Below are 9620 nucleotides of genomic sequence, written 5' to 3' on the forward strand. Positions count from 1 at the left end.
TTCAGGAATTCCTATCCTGCGCTCAGATGCAAGCATTTCTTCACGAATACCTTTAACAGCTGACTTCCTCAACATACCGAGCTCCTAACAACATCTAACAAACGATCAGAGAAACCCTCTTCTCAGCTGCACCATGCGACTTTCTTCTGCGTAAAATCGGTGACTTGTGGAAGACAGCAGCGAAAAATTGCGCGCACGTGTGCTTGACTTAAAAAACCTGAAGCATATGCTAGCAAACTAAGAAAAAGACAGTCATGTCTGGTATCTAATAGTGCCATATACACAGACGCATTGCCCTTGCGTAAAGAAAGCACAGGACAGGGATACACAAATTTCCTTAGGTGAGCAGGGAAAAGGCTTAAGACCTCAGGTCACCACACATCGCCACTTGGCTAGCATAACATGGCACCAACAAGATACTAGCAGCGGGAAGAACTGCAACACTGCTAAAGAAGTCCAGATATGCCATGATGACGTCACAAATCAGGAAAAAAGCACACGCATGCACGCACAGAGGACAACGCATTAAACACACGGAGCGCTCACGAATAATCGTAGCGTTACCGCACATCGCTACGAAGCTCAACGTCTAACACAAGACGGCAGCAACAAGATATTAGCGAAGGGTAAAAATTGCAACACTATTGAACAAGTCCAGACATGCGACATCGCATACAAAGCACTGCTCATCGGGGAAAAGGCCTAAGCCCGCGGCGGATCATCATAGAGCATACACAACTTCATTTTTCTATTTCGCGTAAACTAAACGCGGTCTGCTTGGAAAACGACGTACAAATTTTCTTAAGGAGCAGAGAAATATAGAAATTTCTACTTCGTGCTCAGATACCAGCATTTCTGCTCAAAAACCTGCAAAATAAAGCACTGCTTACTTCGTCAAGATATCGAACACCCAACAAAATCAAACAAACAACCCCACTTCCACTGGTAGAACACTATTCAGCTTTTACGCAGGAGGCTTTCTTCTACATAAAAGTAGAGCAAATAAGAAAAGATCTGCGAAAAATTACACGCACTTTTGCTCACATAGCTATAAGAGAAAAAATAAATAAAATAACGACGCACACGCTAATAAACTGTGACAAAGACACCCATTTCTGCTATCAGATAATTATTGCATAATGCTAAATACTCATTTGCATTGACCCTGCGTGAAGAAAGCACAGGAAAGAAGGAAGAGAAGGAAAGGAAGATAAGGAAAGAAAATAAAGCTTGAACAGCGCTACGAAGGTGACAGACACATACTAACAAACAAACAAACACTTCTATTCATTTCTATTGATAAATGCGTAAACCACACTACACAGACAAAGCACACTGCTTCAGGAAAGCGTATCAAATGCAACGCAACAGGACCGGCTCTCATAAAATAGCCTGCCCAAAACAAATACTTCACCAGGTTTGCGAGGCAATTCCATTAAAAACGCTCTCGGTCTATCCTACAGATAGCAATGCAAGCGCTGCTACCCTTATTTTTTAAACCACAATTCGACCCAATAGTACATAAATGTATCGCTCGTGTCACATGAAAAGGCACACACAAAGAACTTACTTGTTAAGTGGGATCCCGCGCGCACACACAGACACACACTCACATTTTCACACTCGCAAACACAAAGTCTATTCTCACAACCACATAAATCCATATTATTCCTCAGGTCAATAATTATCCTACCACCGTCAAACGATGGCTCACTCTTGTATGCGATCGCAAAGCGATAGGTCCTCGTTCCGGATGTAATAGGATATCGCCAATCGACCGACGCGAACCAAAAAAGAAAGAAAGAAAGGAATGCACGTTCGCTATACCTCCACGAAGAAAACAGTGCCGTGCTTCTACGCAGCGATCATCATACAGGAGTGAATTGTCTTCTTCGTTTTCCTTTTATTTTCTTGCACCCATATATTTTGCAAGAATACTATAGAGACCCAACAGAGCAGTGCGCTCCCATCAACACACCTTGGGCTGACCTCACACACCCGAAGCCTTTTCTGAATACATTCTGCTGGCGCTGGAATAAAAAGATTTATCCTCAGGGTACAACAATGTCAGCTCTGCTTCCGTTTAAGTGATAAAACAGTGCGCCCCACGCGAGCCGCACGTGGGCCCGTTCTCGGGACGCGACGCGCGCGATTCCCCGTGCGAGCGCAACGCGGGCCTCGCGGTTTGGACGCGCGCGATCCGTTTCCCCGAGCAGGCACTTAAACGGAAGCAGAGCTGACATTGTTGTACCCTGGGGATAAATCTTTTTATTCCAGCGCCAGCAGAATGTATTCAGAAAAGGCTGCGGGTGTGTGAGGTCAGCCCAAGGTGTGTTGATGGGAGCGCACTGCTCTGTTGGGTCTCTATAGTATTCTTGCAAAATATATGGGTGCAAGAAAATAAAAGGAAAACGAAGAAGACAATTCACTCCTGTATGATGATCGCTGCGTAGAAGCACGGCACCGTTTTCTTCGTGGAGGTATAGCGAACGTGCATTCCTTTCTTTCTTTCTTTTTTGGTTCGCGTCGGTCGAGTGGCGATGTCCTATTACATCCGGAACGAGGACCTATCGCTTTGCGATCGCATACAAGAGTGAGCCATCTTTTGACGATGGTAGGATAATTATTGACCTGAGGAATAATATGGATTTATGTGGTTGTGAGAATAGACTGTGTTTGTGAGTGTGAAAATGTGAGTGTGTGTCTGTGTGTACGCGCGGGCGCTTTTCTGAACCAGGGACCCCACTTGACAAGTAAGTTCTTTGTGTGTGCCTTTTCATGTGACACGAGTGATACATTTATGTACTATTGCGTGGAATAGTGGTTTAAAAAATAGGGGTAGCAGCGCTTGCATTGCTATCTGTAGGATAGACCGAGAGCGTTTTTAATTGAATTGCCTCGGAAACCTGGTGAAGTCTTTGTTTTGTGCAGGCTATTTTATGAGAGCCGGTCCTGTTGCGTTGCATTTGATACGCTTTCCTGAAGCAGTGTGCTTTGTCCTTGTAGTGTGCTTTACGCATTTATCAATAGAAATGAATAGAAGTGTTTGTTTGCTTGTTTGTTAGTATGTGTCTGTCACCTTCGTAGCGCTGTTCAAGCTTTATTTTCTTTGCAAAAATTCACACTTTATGGTATTAAGCTGTTCGAGTAGAAGTGACTTTCCCTGCTCGCTTAAGATAAATTGTGTATCCCTGTCCTGTGCTTTCTTCACGCAGGGCCAATGCAAATGAGTATTTAGCATTATGCAATAATTATCTGATAGCAGAAATGGGTGTCTTTTTCACAGTTTATTAGCGTGTGCGTCGTTATTTTATTTTTGTTTTCTCTTATAGCTATGCGAGCAAAAGTGCGTGTAATTTTTCGCTGCTCTTTTCTTATTTTCTCTACTTTTATGTAGAAGAAAGCCTCCTGCGTAAAAGCTGAATAGTGTTCTACCAGTGGAAGTGGGGTTGTTTGTTTGATATTGTTGGGTGTTTGATATCTTGACGAAGTAAGCAGTGCTTAATTTTGAAGGTTTTTGAGCAGAAATGCTGGTATCTGAGGACGGAGTAGAAATTTCTATATTTCTCTGCTCCTTAAGAAAATTTGTACGTCGTTTTCCAAGTAGACCGCGTTTAGTTTACGCGAAATAGAAAACTGAAGTTGTGTATGCTCTATGATGATCCGCCGCGGGCTTAGGCCTTTTCCCCGATGAGCACACTGTAAATTGAAAAACTCCCTTTTGGGTGTATTTGGGGTGTAAATAGGGTGTAAACTTGTATATACTCCTTTTTTACTCCCTTATTACACCTTCTAAAAAAAGGAACACCCTTTGAAGGGTGTTAAATGGGTGCTAGAGCTTTCGAACACCTTCTGCACAGCCCGTTTACACCTTTTTGGTGTGAAAAAGGTGTACGATGTAACAATGATACACATCCACACTATTGTTGGGCTTAATTTTTAGTTCATAACTTTGAAGCCTTTCTGAAGCCATCACAAACAGTTTACTCTTTGTCAATCAGAGTAAGGGAATTAATACACTGAATAAGAACGTATTATAGTAAATGTGATTAGCAGACTGGCAATTAATATCACTGCAAATGTCCAAAATACACAAGCGAAAATTCGGCAAAATACTTGGCAAAACATGCACAAAGATATATAGATGCAACACAGAAATCAACTCCGGTACGGCACCTTGCGTGACCACCAGCGCATCAGTAATATAAATTAATGAATAAGAAACAGCCAGTAACACTCACACAAGACATTCGCTTTTAACTTTGCTATCCATCAAGTTCGGATGGGGTATAGTAACGAGAAAATTGTTTGAATGAGGTCCGGGGGCATGAATATAGAAGAAATGTGCACTAACCCCTGTATATATTTATATGCATTTTTAACTGGTGCTATGCACTGCATTCCCATGGTCCAAAACAATGTCGGTATCATTGACTGAGAGCTGAGCATACTCATGAAAGAAGTGTGTAAAATGTGAAAGTCAGCGATCTTCTCATTAGCAGATATAATGTCTACAATGCAGATAAAACAGAAAAGATGGTGAAGCGGTTGAAAGCGATAAAAAGTAAGGCTCAGGACTGTTGGGGAGACGACGTATGCACAATGGCCCAACAGCTGACAGTGTCCATGCAATAGGTCGCATAATACTGAAGGTTGAGGAAATCTCTACAGATCCGGTAAAACACAATACAGTGCCTGGTGCCCTCAGTTCGGCGATCAAAGAGGCTATATACAGAACAGAAAGCACAATAAGTGAGCGATCAGAGGAGGGCTTGTCGGGGGTTTATCACATAACTGTTCCCTTTTCGATGCACCTTCAGCAGGTCTGACATGTAGTCGAGCGGTGAATCAGCTACGAATGTATCTGTGCTCTGATCAACGACAAAGACGTGCAAATGTTTGTCAAACTCTAATGTTACCAGCTTGCGCAAAAGCAGGAGGATACGACGGCTCACGGAGTATATGCCACAGACTTCTTGAAATTCTGGCAGCTCATCACCAATCACCTGTGATGTTACGATGCAGTCTGTGACGTATGTCCTGCCACTGAGCTCCATACTCTTCATGGAGACTATCTGGTCTTCATTGATGCCGTGGCTAGTGAGGTACAGCTGCAGCGCTTCAGGTGCATGCTCATACAGCAGTGGCTTGCAACACTTAGTTGACATGATGCCATCAGGAGCCTGCTGTGTCCACGTGTACATCTGATAGAGTTGGTGCCTGTTAGCAAGCGAAGACGACAGATTCTTGAAATTTTTAATTTTTCGTGTCACGTCCTTGAAGTATTGATGCTTTCCTTCGAATCGCATTGACCACACTCCAACAAGTGGCCCAAACTTGGAGATGAAAGTAGGATAGTGGAGCAGGTAGTGCATCTTACATGGGACTCGGACTTCAGGAAAGAGCAAATTAAACTCTTGCCGAAAAAAACTCAATTCGACGATGGAGGTAAGGCACGTACTCAGATGGCAAATCTCTGCACATGATGATGTCGACAATTTCTCTGAAGATCAAGTAGAGTTTCCAGACACTGTTTTCTGAAGGTATACATTCTCCAATGTACAGGGCCACATTCCGGAAAAGACAGAATTTTTGGGATGCACTTCCTTTTAGTGTACCTTTGGTCGTCAGTGCAGCACGGTCTACAATCTCGGGTTTGTTTTTCCTGTGACACGGGTCATAAGGAAACTTCTCAATGCAGTCATTTAGAGTGTCCAGAGAGAAATATCTGTCTGACACAAGCTTAGTCAGAACATGTTTGAGAAGAAAAGGTATAACGCCTTCATGAACATCATGCATCACGTCGGGAGGCAGATGTTCAGTAGGTTCAAATCCCTCAAGTTCCATTGCACACGACGCCTTCACTCCATACAACGACAAAGCTGGCAGCCCGTTTTCAAGCATGTTCACGTGGTAGCGCTGTCCTTCCGGAGAGCGCATGACGAAGTCTTGTTCTTTGTGCTTGATGGAAATTTCATGGCGCAGAGCCATGCAGAATCGACATATACGGCCATGACTGAAGTTGGTGGCAAATCCTCCAAGGCGATGACTTGACAAATTGTCCCCTGTGACACACAGCACTGACCCGGTGTACTTCACTGAATTGACAACAATGCCTTCTGTTTCCAACTGTCGTACGTCCTCAAGAAGTGGTTGTAGAATGCGGCGCAGTCCATACTGTTCCACTAATTTGTCCTTTACAATTAATGCCAGATGCATGTGTTGGAGACGAGACCGCAGCTCAAGGGGCACGTTAAGGACGGAATAATACACAACCATCAATTTGTGTTTGCCACGCTTTGCACCCAAGGGATCACATGGTTCGAACTCATCGGTATAAAGCTGTATACACAGCTTCTTTTTGTCACCTTGAAAGTATTTATGATTTTGGAATGCTGTGCCATCAAACACTGTGGTCAAGCATCCCTCTCTTCCTTGTTGTTCACATATGTCTGGAACCTGTGGGCACTCCAGGTACATCTTCAATACTCTTAGTAGGCTGATGTAGTGGAAAGAAATAGTCTTCCCGTCTGGTTTGTTTTCCAAGCAAATTGTTGACGGCTGAACGAATGGCAGTGTACCCTTCCAGTACTGTTCCCGACCGTATTTTGTCTGCAACATGGGTAGTTGCTTCACAGTGTTTTCAAGTGTTCCTCCATCGGGCGTATCTGAAGCTTGCTGGGCCAACTCCTCTAGGTACAAAGTTATGTCATTTGCCACTTCGTTCAAGGTTGATTCAGGCAACCTCATCTCTTCTTTCCATTTTAGAAGCAGTAGCGCAAAACGCTTTGTAGAGTCTGGTGTGGTCTGAGACAATTCTTCTCTTGCCTCAGGGCTCCTTGAGGGACTGACTGCTTCTCCTTCATCTATGTTCAGCTGTGCATCCTGTGCATCAGCCATGGGCTGACCACCTTCTTCGCCACCTTCATTTTCAGTGCCTTGCTCACTGGATGCTCGTGAATCAAAGTGTCCCAGCAAATCCCCATGTTTTGCAGTGACATGTTGTCGGTATCTGAAATATGACTGATATGTCTTGACACATCCCTGCAGGCCACACACCCAGTTCTTCTCATGACTATGTGATGAGCACAGGTGCCTGAAGAGAGCCCTAAGGGTGAACACCTTCCATTGGCAGCGTGGGCAAGATATCTGGCCGGCATTTGGCATCTGTAACACGACAGCAGTGCACATTAATTACTTTTTCATATTGTTTATATTACTGTTCATATTACAAGCAAGATCAGTATCGCAATCTTAGTAATCGCAAAATCAGTATATAAGACTGGATGCTAGAAATTTAGGCCTGTGCAATGTTCTACTGGATGCAACGTCCCGAAGGCAGTTCAGCAAGTAGTATACAGGGTGTCTTTTTTTAATTATTGGAAACACTACCCTTCACGAATAGAAGAATAAAGGCAAAACGAGCGCTACTTTCCAGGTACTTGAGTAAAACAGGTGCTACATAATTAGTAACACCTGTTTCCTACTCAAGCAGTGCAAATATAGACTCCAGTTTTCTTCTATCGCCGGCCTTGTGAAGCGCTGGGTTTCCAATAAAAAAAAAGATAGAAAAGAAACACTGTATATGGGCTTGTTGGTGGGCTATTACCCAATAGGGTAGAAACAACCGTTTGGCGCATTCTGCTAACATGTGGGAGGCGTGCATAGGTGCTGTTTGAGTGGTTTATCGATAAAGTCGGCGCCAAAGGGGGGTCATAATTCCTTAGCAGACATAATAATGCAGAAGACAACGCTAATTAACGCCTTAAGACCCTTAATTAAGAGACTTCATTAAGACCCTCTACAGGGTGTGCAAGGTGTGCAGGTTAAATTTCGGGGTGGGGGGTGACGTATCGCTGCAGTGTGTCGCCCCACAGCTTGATAAAGACGTTGCTTGTTGCTACTCTATGGCAGAGCGTTTAGGGATGAGGGAATACGTACCTTGCTGTAGTGGAGGCCCGTGCTCAGCTGTATTGAGCCCACATCACGTCCGCAATACAGCGAACTGCAACGAGGAAAGGGCTTTCACCTTTCAACACACACCATGTGCGACTTAGCTTTGATGGTTACACCTCGTGGGTTACACTTTGCCATTGACAAAGCCATAGTCAAAGCTGAAGCCTGCGTCAGCCATCGGCTTCCAGAAAACCGAATTTGCGAAACGGCAAACGTGATTACGAGATGAAATGAGCCCTAATGTCTTTAACATGAGCTTATATTTATTCTTGAATCGCGAACAAAACGATAAGAAGCCAAAATGCAGTAAACTACAGTAGCTAGAGTCGCGCCATCCATGCCAATCCAATCCCTCATCCGGGCACTTTACTTCGCGTTGGCGGGAGCGTACGACGCAACGACGTGCGGAAGGTGCTGTTGAGACGCCAAGTAAGTTTCTCGGCACGGTGGGGAACGCATATTTATAGTGTTGTGCACACTTCCAGCACTGACATTTCGGTACGTAATGGCCCGAGTGGCCTGCCTCGTGGAAGTCAGTGGTACGGACGTAAGACGGAAGCTTCAGTTGGACGCCGTTGGAAACTGCCACAGCACGACACTGCATGAACTGAAACTTGCGGTACAAGAATGCAGGCTCCTCAGCGACAGAATTTCAATCTCGGAAGCTGTATTCAAGGTAGTACTCTTATTTCTGCTGCCACCGTTCAATGCCCCGCTTTTGCTGTGCTATGCCTATTGTTTCGAAGTTACTGTGCGGAATAACAGCAGTTTCGGAAGGTTCCCAATGCGTTGACCAGCTCACCTAATCAGTTGGAAAGGCAGTTGGCAGGCGTGGCAGTTGCAAAGTTGGTGCATTGTACGGCGGTTTGGATCTTGAACTCGTTCCCCATGAGCGTCTGTCGATGAGGCCACGTTTGTACAGTAGTAGTCTGATAGGTTATCCCAGTGAACGCATGTACTAATATTGTGGGAACAATTTGGATCTGTACTTGCAGATGTATGATAAAGATTTCGCGTGCTTCATCACCCTTGCTGACGAGGATGAAATTCCTCATTTGGCAACTGTGCAACTGTCATCTCGCCACTCTGAGCCAACAGCAAAGGTGCCTTTCTAGAGCAAAATAAATTTGTAGCTTGTGCTTGGTCATAACTGCATGTTACTCGTTCCAGGACCCAACATTGGGTAGCAAGAGTTCACCAGTGATGGCCGATGACATGTCACCAGTACTGTTATGTGATTCACCAATGCTACTAAACGACAGTTCACTCTTTAATCTCACAGAGCCTGAACCAAGCACAAGTAATGGAGTGATGAGGACAACGTAAGTGACACAATCACGGCATGAGTGGGGCAGCACTGGACATTAGATTACCATTTTTCATACCATGGTTGACACTGCTTTGCACATCATATGTGTAAAGAGAGGCTGCAATTGGTTCTGTTTCCATGTTATTGTACAAGGGTACAGTTACAAATTTGACCAATGTATTTCCAAGCATTTGTTGTCCGTGCACAAATGTAATGTAATATAATATGATAATTAATTTCATCACAAAAATGTGACAGGAGCAGCAACAAAAGGTCACGTCGTGTGACTTGATGAGGTCACTGTCTCACGCAGTGTCAGGGCATCTATCCAATGTTGAGGGCAACTCGTTACTGT

General features: G+C 44.3%; 1 protein-coding gene across 1 annotated transcript; it reads right to left on the reverse strand.

Moving 5' to 3' along the window:
• Positions 1-5409: 5409 nt before the first annotated feature.
• LOC135386460 (uncharacterized) lies at positions 5410-8134 on the reverse strand. The gene is made up of 3 exons (XM_064616365.1): positions 8085-8134; positions 7942-8005; positions 5410-7167 (listed from the first exon to the last, which is right to left on the reverse strand). The coding sequence occupies exons 1-3, from the start codon at positions 8132-8134 to the stop codon at positions 5410-5412; spliced, it is 1872 nt and encodes a 623-aa protein (XP_064472435.1).
• Between the last annotated feature and the right edge of the window lie 1486 nt (positions 8135-9620).

The sequence above is a fragment of the Ornithodoros turicata genome, chromosome 2 (assembly GCF_037126465.1).
Source record: "Ornithodoros turicata isolate Travis chromosome 2, ASM3712646v1, whole genome shotgun sequence".
NCBI classification, from domain to species: domain Eukaryota; kingdom Metazoa; phylum Arthropoda; class Arachnida; order Ixodida; family Argasidae; genus Ornithodoros; species Ornithodoros turicata.

Coding starts and splice junctions, on each gene's coding strand:
- LOC135386460 (XM_064616365.1), bottom strand. CDS start 8,134: ATGGCTGACGCAGGCTTCAGCTTTGACTATGGCTTTGTCAATGGCAAA. Junction 8,006..8,084: donor GGCTTTGTCAATGGCAAAGT/GTAACCCACGAG, acceptor TCCTCGTTGCAG/TTCGCTGTATTGCGGACGTG. Junction 7,168..7,941: donor CGGGCCTCCACTACAGCAAG/GTACGTATTCCC, acceptor GTCGTGTTACAG/ATGCCAAATGCCGGCCAGAT.